The sequence below is a fragment of the Telopea speciosissima genome, chromosome 7 (assembly GCF_018873765.1).
Source record: "Telopea speciosissima isolate NSW1024214 ecotype Mountain lineage chromosome 7, Tspe_v1, whole genome shotgun sequence".
NCBI classification, from domain to species: Eukaryota; Viridiplantae; Streptophyta; class Magnoliopsida; order Proteales; family Proteaceae; genus Telopea; species Telopea speciosissima.
In genome coordinates this window covers 49,334,004-49,356,300 of record NC_057922.1, presented here as the reverse complement: position 1 = coordinate 49,356,300, position 22,297 = coordinate 49,334,004, and the positions used below count along the sequence as shown (strand labels likewise).

The window sequence follows — 22,297 nt, the reverse complement described above, 5'->3', positions numbered from 1 at the left end:
GCATCGATTCCCCCACATCAAACAAAGTCCATCCATTATAAGTTGATGGTCATTAAAAATCCCACCTGGATAGAGATGCTCACTACCGTGAGTATTCAAGTTTGAAACCCTTGAAGCAATGGGGTTGTTTGATGAGCCACAATTGAATAAATAAATCCGATAACCGCTTGATGAGCCATAACTGCATAAATAATTCACATGGTTACCAACAACTGCCTAGCTCAATTGGTGAGCCGTGGTGTGCTTCATGGTGAGCAAGTGGTGTGCTTCATGCCCATGCTCACCAGGAGCCCCCCCCCCCCTTCCCCCCAAAACAATTCCCATGGTCGCTTGATGAGTCATAACTGAATTAGTAGATGGATGCGCATGTGGGTTTGTAGCACAAAGAGCTACTATACGTAACTATAGTCGAAGATTGATGAATTGGGATTGAGGATTAAGAATGTGCAAGCAGATTTGTAATAATTAGGTGGGGAGCCACTAATCGTAACGGTAGTAGAGGATTGAGGCTTGGGAATTGACTTAGACGAGGGAAACATGGATGCGGCAGCAACGGTTAGACACATAGTAACGACAGCAGATGAATGGGACTCGTAAGCGGCAGCAATGGTGTGATCTCTGGTAACCGCAGGGGCGCTACGTGTACATTGCACCAGCTGCTCACAATTGAAACTTGAAAACCAGTAGTATCATCTTCTCTGACAACCACTGCCACAGCCAAACAATTCAGCGCCAGTGTCCGATATTGTGCTTGTGCACTTGTCCATATTAACTTAGACCCACCTCATCGGGCAATAGTTCTAATTACTAGCCTTAGTACATAGGCAGCCTCTCATATTTGATAACGAGTTCAACCAGAACTCCGAAGAGAACAAATACAAACTCCAGGGAGAACGAAACTGAACTCTAGCTTTCAGATCTGAAGTTTGATCTTGAAGTGCAAACTCCAAGGAAAACGTCATGTAATTGAACCCAAAAGTCCATAAAACAGAATTCCCATTGGCCGTCATCTCTCTTTCATGCATGCTAAAACGGAGAAAAAAAATGGCCACCCACCTCATGTTCACCCCTACCACGAACTCGTCATCGTCATCGTCTCCATTTGAAGGACTTGCAATGGTTTGATTCAGTCGCAAAAAAGATAGGAACAACACACGAGGAGGAGAGAAAACTAACCACCTTAAACTATGCACTTTAGAGAGCCAAAATATCAAACTATCCAATACAAAAGTATAATTAGTAATCGAAAATAGAGTAGAATTGAAACTAACAAAAGAATCTGATCAATCTACTGGCAAAGGGAACGAAAGTTTCACCCAAAAATATAAAAAGATACAGAAAAAAACAAACGAGACATGAGCTGTCCTAGACTCCCAGAACCTCATAAACACTACAACACGATGATTTCAAAAAGTATAACCATCCAAATCCAATGCAAATCTCGGCATCTTTGCCTGCAACGGTGGTCAACATCTTCTTCATCTCCCATCGACACGATGGTCTATTAAACTAATAACATTAGTATTCATTATTTACTCATAAGAAGGCCAGGCCAGGATTTAAAAAACCTTCTCGCACTCAATCCCAGTGTTATACAAATATTGCTTTCTGATTATCTTCACCATGACTTCCTTTGTACAAATCTAGGAAGAAGTCTAAATAAATAAGCCATTGTTGGAGGGCTGCTGCAATGAGGGTACGCTGGAAAGCTTGTCCCATTTGCTGCTCTGTATACCCTTTTAATCTAAATTTGGCCTTTATAGTCACAAAGGTGTGCTCATGGGTCTCTAGTTCCATCATACTCTGACAAAAAGCAAATACCTTCAGTATCTGACATCTGATTCTTCACATCTATCACATTTTTTAGGGCATACTCTAATTTCTCCTACTTTTCCCTCAACTTGTGACTTGCAAACTAGTAGAATGTTGAGGTGTTGAATTGGGAATTTGTTGCAATGTTTTTCACCGTCAACTATGACATTAGGAGGATTAGATGATTCATTAATGGATTGTGAATATACGAAGAGAAGGGTATACATAGTATTCAGGTGCCACAAGCCAAGTATCTACTACAATTGGTATTACTATCAGTTCCAAGTCCGTGGATATCCCAAGTGTTCTTACCAATACCTTTAATCTGAACCGGACGTAGAGTTTCATTTCCAATATTACAATCGAACTTATTGCACGCTACAGTATAAAAATCATCATTTACAATTGAAAGGCATGCCTGATTACGACCCCTCAGAGATGAGCCTCACCCTAGGTGAAATATATAAACTTGCTCGTTACCTAATAGATTAGAGAATAGGAACATTTTCAACAATGTAATCAAATCACAAAATCTTATATATTACACATGGAATGATACAAAACCATACTTGTTACTCGGACAATGCCAAATTATCTTATTTACTAAGACAGTATAATAATCACGCAATTCACAACTCTGCTGTTAAAACAAAAACAAAAAAAATTAAAATAAATGATAAAACTTACAGGCTCCCTATACACAATTAATTCAAAAAATAATTATGAAAAAAACCAAAAAAATGTAGAAAATATGGATGAAACGGCACCATGCCTCCATGAGGGAAAAATGGAGACAGCTTGAGAGGCAGCAAATCCAACATAAAGGCCCCGAAGAGAAGGTAGCATTACAGGTAATAACACAAACAAAGAAATTTTGAAAAGGCCGTGGAATACTAACATGTTTACATACCCAGGTGTGACAGGTACCATCATGCAAGATTCAACCATTTCTCACTCACAAATGGGTGAAACAAACTGTTCTCACAAACAACGAACTTGGAAGTGACATCTAATCCCCCAGACTGCAATGTGCAGAAGTGTGATTCACTGGCATATTCAGGCATCAATTTTTGGGTGCAAATGCTGCAAGTGCATTGGCATGTGCAGGTGGAAGGTTGCTCAAGATGGGTTGCATTTGATGGCCATATAGAGAAATTAGATGAGAGAAAGCTATGCCGACTTGAGCTTTAACCTCAGGAGTCTCAGCAGGAGAAACTACCACATGTGCGCATATATTCACCAACTCAGGGACTAGAGATAGTATCTGTTTGGATTTTCACAAATAATGTGATATGTAATACGACCAAAAATACTGATCTATGGAATCTAATTTTGGTAAAGCACTGGTTTATGTAAGACAGAATATAGCAATACCTGGGGATTAGAGGCTAGTACTAGATTACAGACACAAGTATAAACAGCCAAAGACTCTTCATGATCTTCTTTCAATGGCAAAACTTTCAGAAAAACAGGAAGAACCTGGGAAATTAAAATGAAAATCATTAGCAATACCTATTGGGTTTTAGCATTTTAGCATTAGTAGCAAAAAGTTAAAAAGAAAATTAACCTGGTTCAGAGGGATAGCCTCAGGATGCACCATGATCATCCTTGCAACAGCACCAGCAGCATTATCTCTTACAGCATCATCTGGCTCAGATTCCCCAAATAATGGGTAAAGCACACGAAGAATGTCTGCATAATATCTGGTCTAGATGAAAGGAAAAATGTCTGAGAGGATCAGACCAAGTAAACCATACAACGTAAAATATGCACCAAACAAGGCAGTTTATATGGGCGGTAGGGCTCATGCAAAGTCTAGGGGAAAAAATATGAAAATCAACTGAAAACCCAACCCCAGGTAAAAGGCAGCTAAAAATTTAGACATGAAATTCAAGCACAGATTGATATGCATTTTAAACAGAAAAACTGCAACAAAAAAAATCCACTGTATAACACCCATGGTAATCGCCTTTTTTAAAAGGATACTTGAGGGTTGGCTCACCACCATTTTTGCACAATTCGCCAACACAAAATGCAGCATTCCTCCTATTAGTCGCCTCTGACGATGCCATTTCTTTCAATACCAAGGGCATTACAGTCTGAACCACAAAGTTGATTGCCGATTATATGTTCCATATATATGGAAATAGGAATAGAAACAGTAATCTTGAATCTCAAATTAAACTCTTACATCAACATATCCTGCAATTGGGGCACCCATTTCCTGAGCAACTTCTGCAAGGCATGCAACTACCATGGTCCTATCTTGTGGAGGGCGTGAAGCTCTCTGCAATTGCCAATGATCACACAGGTGGTAGATGAAACATACAAAGATTACAAGGATATATGTGTGTATAATGCTACAGGTACTAGTTGCAACCTACCGCAAATTTCATTAAAGGTTCAAACAGCTTTGAGAAGTTGGGGCCAAAGTTAGATCCCATGGACTTTGCGAATGCAGGAAGGAGATCTGAAACTGCATCCATAAGTATTTCATCATGCTCAGCATCATCATCATCAATCTCACTATCAGATTCCATTTGCTGACAAGCTGATTGCTCTCGCAGTAGTACTAAAGTTGACTCAAGCAGCCGTGGCATATCTGTAATCAGATCACAAGATGAGCAAACTTTCCAACTGATGAGTGATATCTAAGCAAGAGGCATTTTAGAAGACATGGGCAAACACATTCATACTTACAGGGCTCAACTAACATGTATTCACAATCCTTGATGATGTCTGCCACATTCATGCATGCTTGTGCAACAACTTCCTTGTCACCATCTTCGGTCATTGTCTTCATAAAGATATTCATCACAGTATCTTCAAATAGTAAAATTCTGAATTAGTTTAGAAAAACGCTAAAAAGGAGCAGGAATTACCAGTAATAAATATAAGCTACTAGAATAAAAATTACATAGCTTTGTTCTTACCAAGAACTTCCTTCACCTTTAGGGACCCATCCTGCATGAAAAGAAGCAATACCATGTGACCCATTAGTAGCTCTCACATAATTCAACAACTCTCTAATTTTAATAACACCTCTCAGTCACAAATGGAAAAAAGCAAAAACGCAAATACTGTCGGATCAAAATGAATGTCTCACATTGTGCCCTTGGAAGACTTCCTGTGCAGCTGTTAGAATATCTGCAAAAATATATATCAACATATTTTGAGGACTTGGTTGAAACAGGACTTCCAACAGTATCAGCTTATTGAGCAGGGAGGATCATCAGTCAAACTTGTGGTCTGTATCACTTCCCACCCATAATTTTAAGAAATGAAAAAGCAAAGCAATTTTGAGGAAACTAAAAATACCAGACATGTGAAACATCACTAAATTCAGAACATAAGAAGAAATAGATTAAATAAAATCCTCCAGAGAGAAATTGATCGAGAGATTTGTGAAGCATAAGCAAGGTTTGGCGTCAGCAACTTGGTAGTCTAAGAGCATCCAAGCAATACCAGACTTGGCGTGTATATCTGGGCTTGACGTAGGTAACTTGGTGGTCTAGGAACATCTAGGCAATACCACACTTGCACGCATAGTTCAAAATTTCAGTCGATCAAAATTTCAGCAGTTTATCAATTTCGAACCTGGTCAAAACAAAACCACCAGCGACTTGACAGGCTTACAAGGTTTCAGTTGAAATTTCGAAGAAATGACTGAAACGGTAGAAATCTCACTCGAAAATGGTCATAATTGTGTATTGCTTTCCAATTTTATGGCTCTTCATTCCTATTGCTAAGTTCACTTATTTTTATTGAATATTGTATGTAATAGGAGTAAATTATACATAGACTACAGATTAGGCTATGTAAGGGAGAGGAAACAATCGGCTACGGCGTACACTAACAACCTAGGGTCAAAGCCAAATTACCCCCCCCCAATCTACTGATTCAAACATGTGTAAGCATGCTTAAATAGGCATTACAAGAAGTTTCAAGTCAAAATTTCATCATTTGGCCACCAAAATGGCCATTTTGAGCTGACATGGGAAATGGACCAAATTTCGAGCCCATTTCACAGAATTCAACAGTATGTTTCGGTTTCAATCAGGGTCAAAACCAAAATTTGGAACCTTGCTCGGACGTAGGCAACTTGGTGACAGCCTAGGGATGGTTTTTGGCAAGATAATCACTTGTAATCATAGTTGTCACGGCGTCACGGCGATCCAAGTCGGTGGAAGGGTGTCACGTCGATATATCGACATGTCGCCCGCCATGGCGTGCCATGGCGAGCATGTCGACCATGTTTAATTTTTTATTTTCTGTATTTTTAATGTCATTTAGTATGCTATAATATATGTCCTATAACATCAAAAATCAACATGAAAGTGTACTACACTACTACTAATATACTATGCCACTATGGTTTAATTCATGAAAGTGTAACTAATATCCATTAGTGTATATGAAAGTATGAAAATTGAAAATATAGATTAACCTATCAAATAATTGAAAGCAATAGTAAAATCAAATGATAGGCTAACTGTTTAGCTTGATAGCAATAGTCTTTCTTTAGTGTATGTGATTTGGAGCAAAGCATCTAAGCTATTAAATGGTTTAAAAAAAAATTTTAATCTAACTTTATATGTACAAATATCGACGATATGCCAACATATCGTGTATGGCGCCATGGCGACGCCATGGCGTCGCCATGGAAGCCATATCGAACGATATATTGACATCCACCATGGCGTAGCTCGATATGCCCCTCTCCCAACGCCAGACGCATGGCGGCGCCATGGCGACGCCATGACAACTATGCTTGTAATTTTGTTTAAAATAAGTTAATACATATCATCCCAATTGAGCTAAGACACCCTTGCATTTTCCTGTTAACATGTATTTTATCTATTTTTTCCCTTGGCCCTGGATCATATATGTACTAAACTAGAGGGGAGTAATTGGGGAAAAAACAGAACAAAGCTAGTGCACTATGCAGCTGCCTAGGTATTTTAATACCACTGTTAAACTTCTTCAAGATGCTTATCAGGGGCTTCAAAACATTAAAAAGAAAGTTACAAATGCAGACAATGAATCAGAACAATGTTAAGGGAATTGCATAATCACAAATCAACCCTTCAACCTTCACCCTCATTCATTCATCTCTGCTTCTGCTGAAGTACACATACTTCCTTCAGTTTCCCACCTCCATTTCCTATAAAGTTCCATGATCTTTTCTACAATCTTTGTTAAATCCATCTATGGTTTTTTATGTATAAGAAAGTTGGATATGGACCACCAACAAATACCGCAAATCAACTCACTAGGTATGCAGAATTTCAACCGAAATTTCGGTTTCAACTCTGTTTCAGTATCATTTCAACCGAAATGATACAAAACAATGCATATAAAAGCATTGGTGTTTCAAGAAGTTCCGCCTGTTTGAGGGGAGAAAACTCAAAAAAAAAAAAAACCAGATTTGGTGTTTTTAGCCAAATCACCTACATTTCTTCATGGAACAAAGTGTTGGGACTACTACAACACATCTACAGCAACAATTTGCCACATTTGAGCAAGATTTGTGCAAGATTCAAACTTAGAGGTATACCTTTTTTCCTCAAAGGTTTCAAACATTCTAAGAACTCTATGAGGTACTGACATAGAGCTGAAGGAATGGTTTGTATCGGTGTTTTAAACTTAGTTGTACACTTGTACTTGACTACTTGTAACACATTGACATTGTTAAAAAAAAAAAAAAAGAGCGTCCCAGTGCACAAGGATCCCGCTACTACAGGGTCTGGGAGGGTCAAATATACACAGCCTTACCCCCTGCTTCGCAGGAGAGGCTGTTTCCAAGTTTTGAACCTGCAACCAACAGGTTGAAATAGGCAAATGTAACACTTTGACATTGTGTAATATTAAATGCTTTTCTTCATTCCTAATGTATAATTTAATTGTTTTCATTGAATTTAGTGTGCTCTAATAGTTTATGAGTAAAACAAACTATATTTGAGAAGGTATACAGCAGGGTTTGGCATACACTACCAACCCAGGGTATGAAACCCAACTACCATTTTGGGTGTGCCATTTTACAATAAAAAGGCTCCAATATTTTTAAAGATGTTTAATTAGGTTTTCTCTGAAGTTTTGGACCAAACTATGGCCATTTAACCACCGAAATGGCCATCCAAAACATGCAGAGTTTCGATCGGATTTTGGTAGAAACCAGAAATATTTCAGCTTCAACCAGGGTCAAAAAACAAGGTCGAAACAGAAATCTCGAACCTTAATGCCAGGTACCTAAACAGGTTCCTTATACTCTTAAGATTTAAGATACAAATGCATGAAAACTTGGATTTATTTAATAAACTTTTGCTAACCTCAATACACAATATACAAAAGTTCTATCCTTGAGTAATTTTAGTCCGGTTCTGCTATTGAGGAACAATAAGACTATTAATTGAATTATTACAGGAACAATAGAACTATTGATTAAGTTATTATTCATTTCCATTTACTTAATTTTTTAGTACTTATTTAGTTATTAAATCAAATTGCATTGATATGGCTTCTATGTTTGATACTTGATGAGTTGCTGTGGTTTAATATTGATTTTTTATGTATGATATAAGCACACTTGTATAAGTTATATGTTATAGCATACTAATTGATGGGATCATGGGATAGAAAGAAAAAAAAGGGTGGGGTGTAACAATAAGGCGCCTCTCCACCGCCTTGGGCTGCCTTGAAAAGTTATGATTATAGCACCATGCAGCATGATCAGGGACATAGTTGTTGTGGCATGAGTGTGATTATCCTTGTCCCTTGTCGATAATGGATGTCATGATAAATGCTTTTCCTGCAAATAAAATCTTTTGATCATTCATCCATCCAAACTCCTTTCCAGTTTCAGATCACTTTCATCATTGTCACATAGAAAAGCATACAACAACAACAACAAACTTAGCCTTATCCCAACTTAATGGGGTCGGCTACATGGATCCAAACAAAACAAAGTATGGAAAACATAGTTTTAAAAAAAACAAAAAAAAATGTAAGCTAGTAAGAGGAAAGAGGCATAGCCGTTACGTTAGGAGAATCTCTGCTAAATGGGGTCTGCAACATGGATCTTTGACCTCCAGTAGGCTCTGTCTGAGGTCATACTTGGAACTAGCCCTAGCCTATGCATGTCCTTCCTCACCACTTCTCCCTATGGTCATTTTAGGTCTGCTCCTAGCTCTTTTAGCTCCTTCAATCGGAATCATATCACCCCTCCTTACTGGGGCATCACTAGGCCTCCGTTGAATATGATCATACCACCTTAAACGACTCTCTTGTAGTTTGTCATCGATCGGGGCTACTCCCAAGTCCGATCTAATATGTTCATTTTGTACTTTATCCTTTCTTATTTTTCCACACATCCATCTTAACATCCTCATCTCTGCTACACAAAGCTTATCAATATGACACTTCTTAACAGCCCAACATTCTGCCCCATACATCATGGCCGGTCGAACAACAGTCCTATAGAATTTTCCTTTAAGCTTTAAAGGAATACGCCGGTCACACAACACTCCAGACGCGCCTCTCCACTTCATCCATCCCACTTTAATTCTCTGTGAAACATCATCCTCTATGTCACCTTGTTTAATTATGATAGACCCCAGATATCTAAAATAGTCACTTTCTCTATCCTCAATTCGCACCATATCAGTATCCATCATAGTGTGACTAAAATTACACATCATATATTCCGTCTTCGTTCTACTAATCTTAAGGCCTCTTATTTCCAAGGTTGATATCCAAAGCTCTAACTTAGCGGTAATCCCTTCTTTTGTCTCATCTACTAAAATGATATCATCGGCGAAGAGCATACACCACGGGACCCCGTCTTGAATGCTCTTGGTTAGTTCATCCATGATAAGCGCAAATAGATAAGGGCTTAAGGCGGATCCGTGATGTAACCCAATCGTAATTGGGAATTCCTTGCCTTGCCCTCTCACTGATCTAACACTAGTTACTACGCCTTCATACATATCTTAAATTACCTGCACATATTTACTTGGCACTCCTATCTTCACTAGAGTATGGTGGTTTAAATCTCTAGGGACTCGGTCATAGGCTTTTTCCAGGTCAATGAAGACCATATGGAGATCCTTTTTGCTATCTCTATATCTTTCCATGAGCCTACTCAATAAGTAGATAGCCTCTGTTGTGGATCTACCTGGCATGAAACAAAACTGGTTCACCGAGATAAGAGTCTCCCTTCTCAAACGGGCTTCAATAACCTTCTCCCAAAGTTTCATAGTGTGCCTCATTAGCTTTATACTTCTATAGTTATTGCAGCTCTGGATATAACCTTTATTTTTGTAAACTGGGACTACAATGCTTCTCCTCCAATCATCTGGCATCCTCTTTGTGTTCATAATCCTGTTAAAAAGCTTGGTTAACAAATCAATCCTACAATCACCTAAGGCTTTCCACACTTCTATTGGAATCTCATCAGGGCCTGGAGTCTTGCCAGCTTTCATCTTTCTTAAAGCTTCTTTAACTTCTGCCACACTAACCTTTCTTACATAACTATGGTGGGTGGTATCATGTTGACTAGAGTACTCAATTGGTTCATTACTACTCGGCCCAACTCCATTAAGTAGGTTATAGATATACTCGTCCCATCTCTTCACAATGTCCTCATCCCTAACCAACACTCTTCCATCCTCGCCCTTGATACACCTCACTTGGTCGAAATCTCTACTCTTCCTTTCTCTCATCTTAGCTATCTTATATATAGCTTTTTCCCTTCTTTTGTGTTTAGACTGATATAGAGATCCACAAATTTCTTCGCCCTAGCCATTCCCAGAGTCTTCCTAGCTTCATTTCTGGCCTCAAAATACCTCTTTTTATCCTCCGTCTCTTTAGTCTTTTGCCATGTCTTAAAACAATCTTTCTTGGTCTTAATGGCTGCTTGGACCTCATCTTTCTTAGTCTTTTACCATTTTTATCATGAATGAAAGCTTCAACATTACGTCAACATAGTCATGCCAATTAGAAACAAGAATTATCAATTTGTCTAAGCTTCATAAGTTAGTAATTGATGGGTCATCAACTCACTAGACACACACTCCAAAGATGATTAAACTCCAGGTACCTTTTTCTTCTCCCCTTTTTCAACCCCATGTACCTTTTTCTTCTTCCCTGAAATGGAAGGGGACGGTGCCTAGCAATGTAAGCCTGTAAAAGACCATATACCGTAGTCCTAGATAGGAAGGAGACCTACTAGGAGCCAGGTAGATCAGAACCTCGCAAAGGTGATGGACGATTGGGGCAGATTGGGGTACTTTAGGTCAAATCTAGGGTTAAATTTATGAGAATGGGGTTAAATCTTATATGGTTTTAATGGGCAGATCTAGGAGAAGCTAATAGTGTAGGTTTGAATAAGGTTTAAACAAAATTTAAAATTTCAGAAATTAGGGTTTCAGGTTTTGGGTTTTAGAATTTAGGTTGAAACTAGGGTTTAAACTTGGAATTAGGGCAACAGGCTAAGGTCGAGTGCTAAGGGCAATGAGAGGGATGTTCGTTGTAATATGGTGCAATTCTGATGGTTGGTTAGGTCTACACAGGAATTTGGGGTTTTCGGGGTTTTACACAAACAATGTAAAATAGGGTTTGAGTGGTTGGATGGGGCTGCAAGTCAGGTCGAGTGGAGGAGATGAGAGGCGGCTGTGGTTGAAATTTGGTTGAGGTTGGATGGAGGAATAAGGCTGGAAAGATTTTAGAACCATTAGGGTTTATGGGGATTGATGGGTTTTTAATGGAGGAGACAATGTGGATCGATTAGGGCAGGTGAGGCTTGGGTTGGAGGATTAAGAAGAGAGGAATGCTGAAACAGTAGATAACTTACTGATTTGAAGATCTGCAGCAACAGCAGCTTGAGAAGAACTAAAAGAGGACCTCCCGATCTACAAGATGCAAGGAATCACTGGAGATCCACCAGCCCTTCACCTTGATGTTACTCACAAGGCAAACTCATGTAGAGCTCAATGGTAGCAGCAAAACAAATATTTTTTCAAAACTAAATTGTGGGGGAGCCTCCCACGATTTCAATATTAATAATAGGAGGCGATAGGCCAAATCCTAATCTAAACAAAATACTCCTTCACTAAATCATGGAGGGGTGGAACTAATTAAAACAACTTAAAAGATTAAAGGGGTTAAAAGACCTATCTACCTCTAATAACTTAAAATAAAAGACACCACTTAAATTCGACCAACTTAAATTGAACCAATTGGATGCAACCAATTTGAACCGGTTCAATTAAAAACATAAAAATAAAACTAAGTATAGAACTAATCTAAGGCTGAAATAAACTAAGTATAAGATTATACTATGGCTCCTACTAAGACCCTATGCTTAGGGTGGCTTCTTCAACTCGAGGAGGCTTGGATCTACATCAACTCTCCCCGACTTAGAAACATTCATCTCCGATGAACAGGTGAAATCCATGAGACACTCTTGCAGCTGGGGGCTAAGCTTCTTGACAGCATTAGTAGGAGTCCAAGTGCAATGTTGTATGGAAGAAACCCGTCCACAAATTTTGTGATGATGAGGGGGAAGCAACATGTGGGCAGTAGCTCTAACACATCCCTGGCAGAATTTTGGTGAGGCTGGGACAGTAAGAATAAAATCTTTAGGTCGTGGAGCCTTCTCTTCAAAGAACCAAGGTGGCATCACAAACTCTATATGGTCAATCTCTATAGGGTCTTCAATGCTAATAGCCTTCTCATCGAGCTCCACCTCTTCAAGAACAGCATCTTGAATGCCATTCCCTTCTTATAGAATGCTCTCAACCACCTCTTCATCATCAGCCACTTCATCCATTAAGACTTGGGTAATAACATTAACACCTCGAGCATCACCACCCAAATCTTCAAAGTAATTAGCTAAGTCATCATCATCATTTGGGGGATATGTATGGAAACCAGGGTCATTGTCATTATCAGGGGTTTCATCTTCTGTCTTAGCCACATGGACAGATTTATGCTTTTGTGGGCACTCCCTGGCATAGTATCCAATCTCATTGCAATGGAAACACTTGTGAGGATCACTATTGTCCATGGGGTTTTTACCTTTATGATCAGCATGTGGAGGAGCTTTAGGGCGGGAAGAACTACCAACAGTATCGGGTAGAACCAGCAGCAGAATTTCCTGCTCGAGTGTGGCCATCGGTAGAAGATTTGAATGCGGGAAATGCTTTGTTGGATCAAACCCAATAATTCCTCAGCCTTCAGGGGTTTCTCAAAACAGTCTTTGATGTCTCTAACATCAGCCACTCCAATAGCCCTAACAATGTCTGCCCTCAATCCCAGTCGAAACCAAGATAACATCTGAGTGACTCCTTCTCTAGTGCCAATACGAGAAGTAAGAGCATCAAACTGCTGCATGTACTCTTCTACAGTCATAGTCCCTTGGCGTAGGGAGTTGAATTGATCCTAGAGCTGAGCTCTGAAGTGCCTGGGTAGATATTTCTCCTTCAAGTCATACCTCATGTCTTCCCAGGTAATAGGTGCATGGCCATCAAGTTCTATGTCCCTCTCTGCAATGCGCCACCATTCTCGGGCAGGGCCAACCAGCTTGGTATGTGACAATCTCATCTTTCTATCTTCAAGCAAATCATACCAATCAAAATAATCATCAAGGGCAGCAAGCCACTCATAGAATACATGAGGATCATGGTTCCCATTAAACACCTTTAGCTCAAGCTTCACCTTCTGTGTGTCATATCTTCGACTGGAAGCTTCATCTGAAATGAAGTAGGATCTCAAATACTCCTCAAAATTAGGTCTTTGAGGGTCTTTTCTAGTTCTGTCCCTGTCTTCTCTGTATCCATCTCTGTCATGTCTGCGCCTATCTCTATGGTCTCTATATTCTCTGTGATTCCTGGAGTGATCTCTGTATTCCCTAGATCTATTTCTGTGATTTATGGTCCTTCCCAGGGTTCCATGTATTTCGGAATTGACTTGGAATCTGTCCACTTCAAAGGGAATGTTGTTGTACCTACGAGGTGTAGTCTGCCATTATTAACAGATTTTTGATCTGCCGAAAGCTTCTGGAGCATCTCCATGATTGTAGCAAGGGGATCAGGTTGGGGTGGCAGATTTGGATTTAGCACTGGATTGCCATGGTGATCCATGGCTCTGATACCACTTAATGTAGTCCTAGAGAGGTAGGAGACCTACTAGGAGCCAGGTAGATCAGACCCTCACAAAGGTGCTGGCCGATTGGGGTAGATTGGGGTATTTTAGGTCAAATCTAGGGTTAAGTTTATGAGAATGGGGTTAAATCTTATATGATTTTGATGGGCAGGTCTAGGAGAAGCTAATAGTGTAGATTTGAACAAGGTTTAAACAAAATTTAAAATTTCAGAAATTAGGGTTAGGATTTCGGGTTTTGGGTTTTAGAATTTAGGTTGAAACTAGGGTTTAAACTTGGAATTAGGGAAGGGGCTAAGGTCGAGTGCTAAGGGCAATGAGAGGGATGTTCATTGTAATATGGTGCAATTCTGATGGCTGGTTAGGTCTACACAGGAATTTGGGGTTTTACAGAGACAATGTAAAATAGGGTTTGAGTGGTTGGATGGGGCTGCAAGTTAGGTCGAGTGGAGGAGGAGATGAGAGGGGGCTGTGATGGAGGAATAAGGCTGGAAAGATTTTAGAACCATTAGGGTTTATGGGGATCGATGGGTTTTTAATGGAGGAGACAATGTGGATCGATTAGGGCAGGTGAGGCTTGGGTTGGAGGATCAAGAAGAAGAGAGGAATGCTGAAACAGTGGATACCTTACTGATTTGAAGATCTGCAGCAACAGCAGCCTGAGAAGAACTAAAAGAGGACCTCCCGATCTACAAGATGCAAGGAGTCACTGGAGATCCACCAGCCCTTCACCTTGATGTTACTCACAAGGCAAACTCATGTAGAGCTCAATAGCAGCAGCAATGGCAGCAGCAAAACAAATATTTTTTCAAAAGTAAACTGTGGGGGAGCCTCCCACGATTTCAATATTAATAATAGGTGGCCATAGGCCAAATCCTAATATAAACAAAACACTCCCTCACTAAATCGTGGAGGGGTGGACCTAATTAAAACAACTTAAAAGATTAAAGGGGTTAAAAGACCTATCTACCCCTAATAACTTAAAATAAAAGACACCACTTAAATTAGACCAACATAAATTGAACCAATTGGATGCAACCAATTTGAACCGGTTCAATTAAAAACATAAAAAAAAGCAAAGTATAGAACTAATCTCAGGCTGAAACAAACTAAGTATAAGATTATACTACGGCTCCTACTATGACCCTATGCTTAGGGTGGCTTCTTCAACTCGAGGAGGCTTGGATCTACATCACCATCAGGTTTAGAAATACTCCCATCTTACCTTTAATTTCCATAGTAATCAAACCAAAAACAAAACTTGAAGATGTCCATGGAAGGAAGATATGCTACATAATTCCTTTCCATATCATTACCAAAAAAAGGAAGTTTGCTAGCAGAAATTTCATGGCATAATGGAATGATTCCATTTGGAGACAAGTAATAAATCCAGCGTTTCCTATTTGTGTGGGTAACTTGCTCCTTGGGATGCCAAATCAACCAAAGAGAAGCCCTAAGTAGCTACCAGTCACTACAGACAATAGTTCCATACATGCTCTCGGGAAAAGGTAATTATACACCTACTAGAACTAGATAATAGTAGTTGTGGTAGGTTGCCAGATACCCAACCTGATTTTGTACCCAATGAATTACTGGAGGGGGATAGCCCAACCCTAACATAACCCTTCCGGTAAGACAAAATACCAGAGAATAAGATTCACCATGAAATGATTCTGGGTATGAAATGATTCTGTTCTACACAGCCAATCCAAAAGCATAATACTAGAAGTACTATATGTAAATAGCAAGCAAATTATAGTAAGAAATCAGAAAAAACAACTTAAAAGAAACACCAAACTATTGATTATATTAACAGGACAATGCCCTAAGCAGGTGGATTTAATTGACACTCACGTTTCAAGGAAATAGCAGCCTGAAGACGAACATCTTCATGGAAGTACCCAGAATGTCTAACCAAAATCCTCAACGACTCCTCCAAATAGCTTCATGCAATTAAAGAACACAAAACTTGGTGTTTATTGAACTTTTTTAGAAGCCAAAAGAGTAGAGGGAAAGGATACGGTGCATATGAACTCTTTGTGTGCAACGCAAATAAGCCAATGGCCTGAGTTGCTGCAGCCTTTTCATCCAGGACTCCTGTTCTGATGCTAATATTGCGGATTCTTCGTTCATCATGAGCATCCTCATCCGAAGACACACCTCCAAATCCATTGACACTGTCATCGCCATCAGACTCATCAATGTCCACTGCGGAGCCATCATCAAGATTGCATGATGAAAAAGCTAGGGGAACAACATGTGGAAGGTACTGTTCACCAAAACAGACTTTCATTACAAAGATATCATCCATTACAAAGAAAATAGGCAAATATACTTTAGTGACCAGATTAATCAACGACGAGTATTTGTACCTGCACAAAACCCTCATCCAAAATTTCGGCAACATTACTGAAAAATCCATGGGTGTACTCTCTAAGTTCACTGAATTCCAAACCAAATCCCTGCAAAGAAAATTAACAGAATAAACCACTGAAATAGGTTATATGCCTTCCAACTTCCAAGTAGAGAAAAGCTTTAGTTATTAATTACAGATATAGCAGCTTCAATGAATGGAGGTAATATCGGTTCCATCCTTGTTCTTCCAACAGCCATCGCAACAATGCCAACTAGCTCAGTTGCCCTTGCTCGTGAGCATAGGTCCTCGTCATTGGTAAGAACCATGAAAATTTTCATCAACTCCAGAACTCTCTCAGCATATGGAATAAAAGCTTGTTCTGCAGCAGCTGCCACAGAACCAATAGCAGACTGCAAGAAAATCACCAGACCAACAAAAAAAAAGTTAGACCAATACATCACAGGAACTCAGCAGTTGGATTAGACCTAAACATCAAGTTTCAGCTCATTAAGAATTAATGTATACCATGCATGTCTCTTGCAAATTACGTGGGCTATTTTGAAGTGCTCCAAGTAACCTGCCCATCAGGGGATCAAGGTAAGGAAGTATTTCCTCACCCATGTTCTCACAGAAAGCTGCCAAAGCATAGTAGGATTTTTCCTGTAAAAGAGAATCGATTTATGGCTCAAGAAGTTGCAGAAACACTAATTATCCAAGACCAAAATCTTGCCTATTTTACCTTCACTTCATCAGATGCATCGTCCAGGGCATTTAAAATACAGGGAAGAACACTTTCATAGTGTGCTACAATCTCAGGCTGCAAGTGCTCCGCAAATTGGCCCACAGCAAACGATGCAGCACCTCTTACCATATGCTCTGGATCCTTCAAAGCTCCTAAGACAATATGAAGAATGTGCTCCAACTTATGTTTCATCAACTCAAAACAACCTTCTGAAACAACACCCAAGGCAGTCACGGATGCTTCCCGATACTTTGGATTTAGGCTCTGAAAGCTCAATGAAGAAAATTCAAAAACTGGTGGAAAAACATGTTTTGGAAGGTTTGTAGCCATTGTATCAATAACTTCCGCAGCAGCTCTATCTGCTGCAAGATCATCATCTTCATCTCCATCAGTAGTTTCTGCAAGCAAAGGGCACATGACTTGCAGGATAGGGATGACCAGCTTGTGCTTTTTCAGGGAGTTGGATTTGTATTTGGCAAGCCATGAAATTATCTGAATAGCCTGATACAGAATATGGCAGAGAAAGTGATCTACAGATCCAGGATAAAAAGAACACAGTAAAATAAATCATGCAAAGGAATCCCAGCTAACCTGGTGACGAGTATTTGATTCCAAATTTTGACTTGAGCAAACTTCAAGAGAAAATTGTACGATAGATTTTACAGATTCCCCAAGAAGAGGTGCAGGAGACTCAATTAGCTCATCAAAAATTTCAAAAGCGATTGTAGCAACATCCTCTTCACCATTGGCAAGGCATTGTCGTGATACATTCAAAATGCTGGGAATGAACTCTCGGAATTTCACCTTCAAAGAAATAGTAAAGAATGAAGTTAAAAAAATACAAAACTATTTGCTGTCACGACTCACGAGCCAACAACATTTCAGAACATCAGAGTAGGATAATGAATTAGCAAAACATGAAGCAGGTTCAGAGAAGTATACAATGAAAATATTGCAGATAAGTACAATTGAATTCATTCAACATGACTTGTATAGTTGTATCTCTGAGGGCAGTAAATAAAATATGCGATTTGCAAGCCTCATCAGATTCATTCAACACCTAGCTTCTAAGTCCCTGTGAATCTTGAGCACAGCTATGGACTAGCCAATGATTTGGCATAAAAGGGGGCTGTCTATCCCAAACACTCTTTTTCAATACTTTTCCATTGTGAGTTATTGGTCATTGTAAGGAAGGTTACTTTGTATGTTTTATGGCATAGTTGTCGAGGCATCCAGGCCCTTCTTGGGTCCCAGGTGACAGCACGCCTTGTTTGATGCAAAAAAGACAGACGCCTTGAACGCCTACACATCATATTGTGGCCTTGTGACAGCATGCCTTGAATTATAAGAATTTTTGACACTTCAAGAGTTTACATCGATTTATGTTTATTGCTCTATTTTTTTTTATAAATATGCGTATAATAAATCCTATACATTGCTTATTATATTTTTCATATTAAGTCATTACTAGAATAATTATATCATACTACACTGATATATCCATGTTGCATATCATCATAATTACATAAAATTATCATTTCTATATTATATTATGTTGAGTTATGTAACCCGATAAGGGTACTTTTGGTCTTTTCATTGTCGGTTTGGTCACCCTCCTCTTCGAACTTTAGTTGTTTTGTTTCCTTTATCGACTGCTTTACTAGGACCACTTGGGTGTATATGATGCAGCACAAGAGTGAGGTTTTTCGATGTTTTCAGCTATTTCATCGTGTGGTTCAGACTCAATTCAATGCCATCTTAAAAATTCTGCGGAGTGATAATGGCAGGGAGTACATGGAAAGCCAGTTTCAAAATTACATGGCTGAAAATGGCATCCTTCATCAGACCAACTGAGTAGATACCCCAACCCAGAATGGAGTGGCTAAAAGAAAAAATCAGCACCTTTTGGAAGTGGCTCGGGCAATTATGTTTGCACGGCAGGTTCCTTCTCCATATTGGAGTGTTGCTATCCTCACTGCTGCCTACCTCATCAATTGTATGCCTACCCCTGTTCTTGATGGCCGTGCCCCTGTTGACCTTCTCCAGGGTTCTTCTTTTGTGGTCCCCCAAAAAATATTTGGTTGTGTTTGCTATGCTCGCAACCATCATCTTCATGGCAAGCTCGATCCTCGGAGTGTTTGGTGTATCTTTTTGGGCTACTCCACTACCCAGAAAAGATACAAGTGTTATCATCCACCCTCTCGGCGTACATTTGTTACCATGGACATTGTCTTCCATGAGTCCCTGCATATCATTCTCAACCACCTCTTCAGGGGGAGCATGATCCAATGTTTGAAGATGTGTCTACTCTTCTACCGGCTCCTATTCAGGGGGAGCCTTCACCTACAGAACCTCCAAAGTCAGCCCCATTCCTATTCAGGGGGAGCATAGACCTGTGAGTTAGATTCTTGTTGATAAAGTCTATACCCGGGTGCACAAATAGCAAGTTGAGACTACCACTGCTGTACCACTTCTCCAACCGTCAAAACTTGATCCAGATCCAAACTCTGGTACATTACATGGTAAGAATCCCTCTCTTGATTTACCTATTGCTGTCCGCAAAGGGATTAGGTCTTGCACCCAACATCCCATCTCCAATTTTGTTTCCTATGATGCTTCGTCTCCTTCCTATCGTGTACTTGTGTCCTCTCTTTCCTCTGCTTCTATTCCTCAAAAATGGCAGGAGGCAATTGCAGATCCAAAGTGGAAAGCAGCCATGATGGAAGAGATGACAGCCTTATCCAAAAATGAGACGTGGAAGCTGGTGGTTCTTCCTTCGGGCAAGAAAGCAATAGGTTGCAAATGGGTGTTTGTTGTCAAGCAGAAGCCGGATAGAACAGTGGTCAGATATAAGTCCAGTCTTGTGGCCAAGGGCTCTACTCAAACCTATGGGATTGACTATCAGGAGACGTTTGCCCCAGTTGCAAAGTTGAACACTGCTCGAGTTTTGTTGTCATATGCTGTCAATCTAGGATGGGATTTGCAGCAATTGGATGTGAAAAACACATTCCTTCATGGAGAGCTGGAGGAGGAGGTATATATGGAGGTTCCTCAAGGTTTTTCTTGTGATAAGACTCATGGGAAAGTTTGTAAGCTGAAGAGGGTATTATATGGGCTGAAACAATCTCCTAGAGCTTGGTTTGCCAGGTTTCATAAAGCAATGATCTCTGTAGGATACAAACAGAGTAATACGGATCACACCTTGTTCATCAAGCAAAATGGGGATAGAATCACTCTTCTTATAGTCTATGTTGATGACATAGTTGTGACTAGTAATGATTCAGAGGAAGTTTCCCACCTGAAGACCTTCTTGGGACGAGAATTTGAAATTAAAGATCTAGGACAGCTCAAGTACTTCTTTGTGATTGAAGTTGCCCGTTCTCCCAAAGGCATTTTTCTCTCCCAAAGGAAGTATGGTCTAGACCTACTCTCCGAGACTGGTTTGTTCGAATGTCATCCATGTGACACTCCTCTGGAAGCTACTACTCATTTGCAAGAGAAGGATGGTGATCCAGTTGATAAGGGACAATATCAACGGTTGGTGGGAAAACTAATTTATCTCTCCCATACTAGACCGGACATTGCATTTGCAGTAAGCTTGGTCGGTTGGTTCATGCATGATCTCTACTCCACTCATACGACTGTTGTTCTTCGTATTCTCCATTACTTGAAGTCAGCTCCCGGAAAAGGGATTCTCCTGTCTCCGCATGATCATCTTCGCATTGAGGCTTACACAGATGTTGACTAGGGTGGTAACCCTGACAGGAAATCCACTTCAGGCTATTGTACATTTGTAGGAGGTAACTTTGTCACATGGCGAAGTAAGAAGCAAAATGTAGTGGCAAGGTCCAATGTTGAAGTTGAATTCCGTGCCATGGCCCAGGGCATAAGTGAGTTATTGTGGCTTCAGAGTTTACTCCAAGACATTAGTGGTTTTGTTCATCGTCCAATGATGTTGTACTGTGACAACAAAGCAGCAATCAACGTTGCCCACAATTCAGTGCAACATGATCGTACCAAGCATGTGGAAATTGACAGACACTTTATCAAGGAGAAGTTAGAAAGAGGGCAGATTTGTATACCTTTTGGGAAGTTTGATGATCAACTTGCTGATGTATTCACTAAAGGGCTAAGTGGAAAGTTATTTCATCCTAGTCTAGTCAAGTAGGGCATGTGTGATATCTATGTCCCAACTTGAGGGGGAGTGTTGAGTTATGTAACCCGATAAGGGTACTTTTGGTCTTTTTCTTTGTTTATTCCCTGTTATTAGCATGTTCAACTGTACAGGGACAGTATTGTAATTTTGCCTTATTATTGAATGATATATATGAAGGGGTTGAGTGAACAAACAATTCACTCAAGCCATTCTCCTATTTTCAACTCTACATTATTCTCTCATCTTCTAACATATTATATTGCAGGCCTAGGGCGCCTTGTCGCCTAGGCGCCCCTCCAACACCTTGAGTCGCCTAGACAAATATGTTTTATGTTGGATTCTAGTTGCAGGTTGCCTTTTTCCGGAGAATCATTACTCATCAAAGAATGTGCACATAAAATTTCAAATAATACTTCCAACCCTAAGGAAAAAATCTAGAGTTTGCTTCTTTATAGTTACCATTATAAATGGAAGAAATACAAACAAACAATAACAAACTCAGCCTTATCCCAATTTAATGGGGCCGACATGGATCCAAATAGAACAAAGTAGGGAAAACAGGGGTAAAAAAAAAGTATGCTCAATTGAAAGAGGAAAGAGGATCACCCTGTAAGTCAGGAAAATCTCAGCTAAATGGAGTCTGCTACATGGATCCTTGCCTTCCAATAGGCTCTATCCGAGTTCATACTTGGTATAAGCCCTAGACTATGCATGGAAGAAATGTACAATGAAAAACAGCTCTGATTTAGGCATGTCATTAGTTCATGAGGGAAGGCCATAACTAATGAATTTCTAAAAGCAATTCCAACAGAAGGGTGTCTTCCGTTTCTGAATATGGTTGACACTACTTCATAAATGATTACTCTTCTGTTCATTTATTGCTTACATCAGAGTGAAGAACAAACTTACAAAGTGCAGTTCCAATACAGTACATATACCTAAATTTTCCTAATTAAAATATCAAAATAAATAAACAATGGCTACTGAGTTGTTCATGACAGGCAGTCCAATCACAAGTCGGAATGTGATCTGGATCTTTCATTGTTTTCAGCATAAATAAGCATGTGTGCAA

General features: G+C 39.7%; 1 protein-coding gene across 1 annotated transcript in view; it reads right to left on the bottom strand.

The window, feature by feature from the left end:
* Positions 1–2,323: 2,323 nt before the first annotated feature.
* Positions 2,324–22,297, bottom strand: part of LOC122668046 (importin-4) — a 30,407-nt gene continuing 10,433 nt past the window's right edge. The window contains exons 5-20 of the mRNA XM_043864581.1: positions 17,661–17,873; positions 17,067–17,570; positions 16,853–16,987; positions 16,522–16,737; positions 16,344–16,433; positions 15,993–16,240; positions 15,826–15,914; positions 4,919–4,959; positions 4,746–4,776; positions 4,513–4,635; positions 4,197–4,414; positions 4,004–4,099; positions 3,799–3,911; positions 3,380–3,515; positions 3,187–3,291; positions 2,324–3,076 (exon numbers count right to left, since the gene is read on the bottom strand). Of these exons, the coding sequence (XP_043720516.1) occupies positions 2,876–3,076; positions 3,187–3,291; positions 3,380–3,515; positions 3,799–3,911; positions 4,004–4,099; positions 4,197–4,414; positions 4,513–4,635; positions 4,746–4,776; positions 4,919–4,959; positions 15,826–15,914; positions 15,993–16,240; positions 16,344–16,433; positions 16,522–16,737; positions 16,853–16,987; positions 17,067–17,570; positions 17,661–17,873 (2,559 nt within the window). The 3' untranslated portion in view covers positions 2,324–2,875. The remainder of the gene's footprint in view (positions 3,077–3,186; positions 3,292–3,379; positions 3,516–3,798; positions 3,912–4,003; positions 4,100–4,196; positions 4,415–4,512; positions 4,636–4,745; positions 4,777–4,918; positions 4,960–15,825; positions 15,915–15,992; positions 16,241–16,343; positions 16,434–16,521; positions 16,738–16,852; positions 16,988–17,066; positions 17,571–17,660; positions 17,874–22,297) is intronic.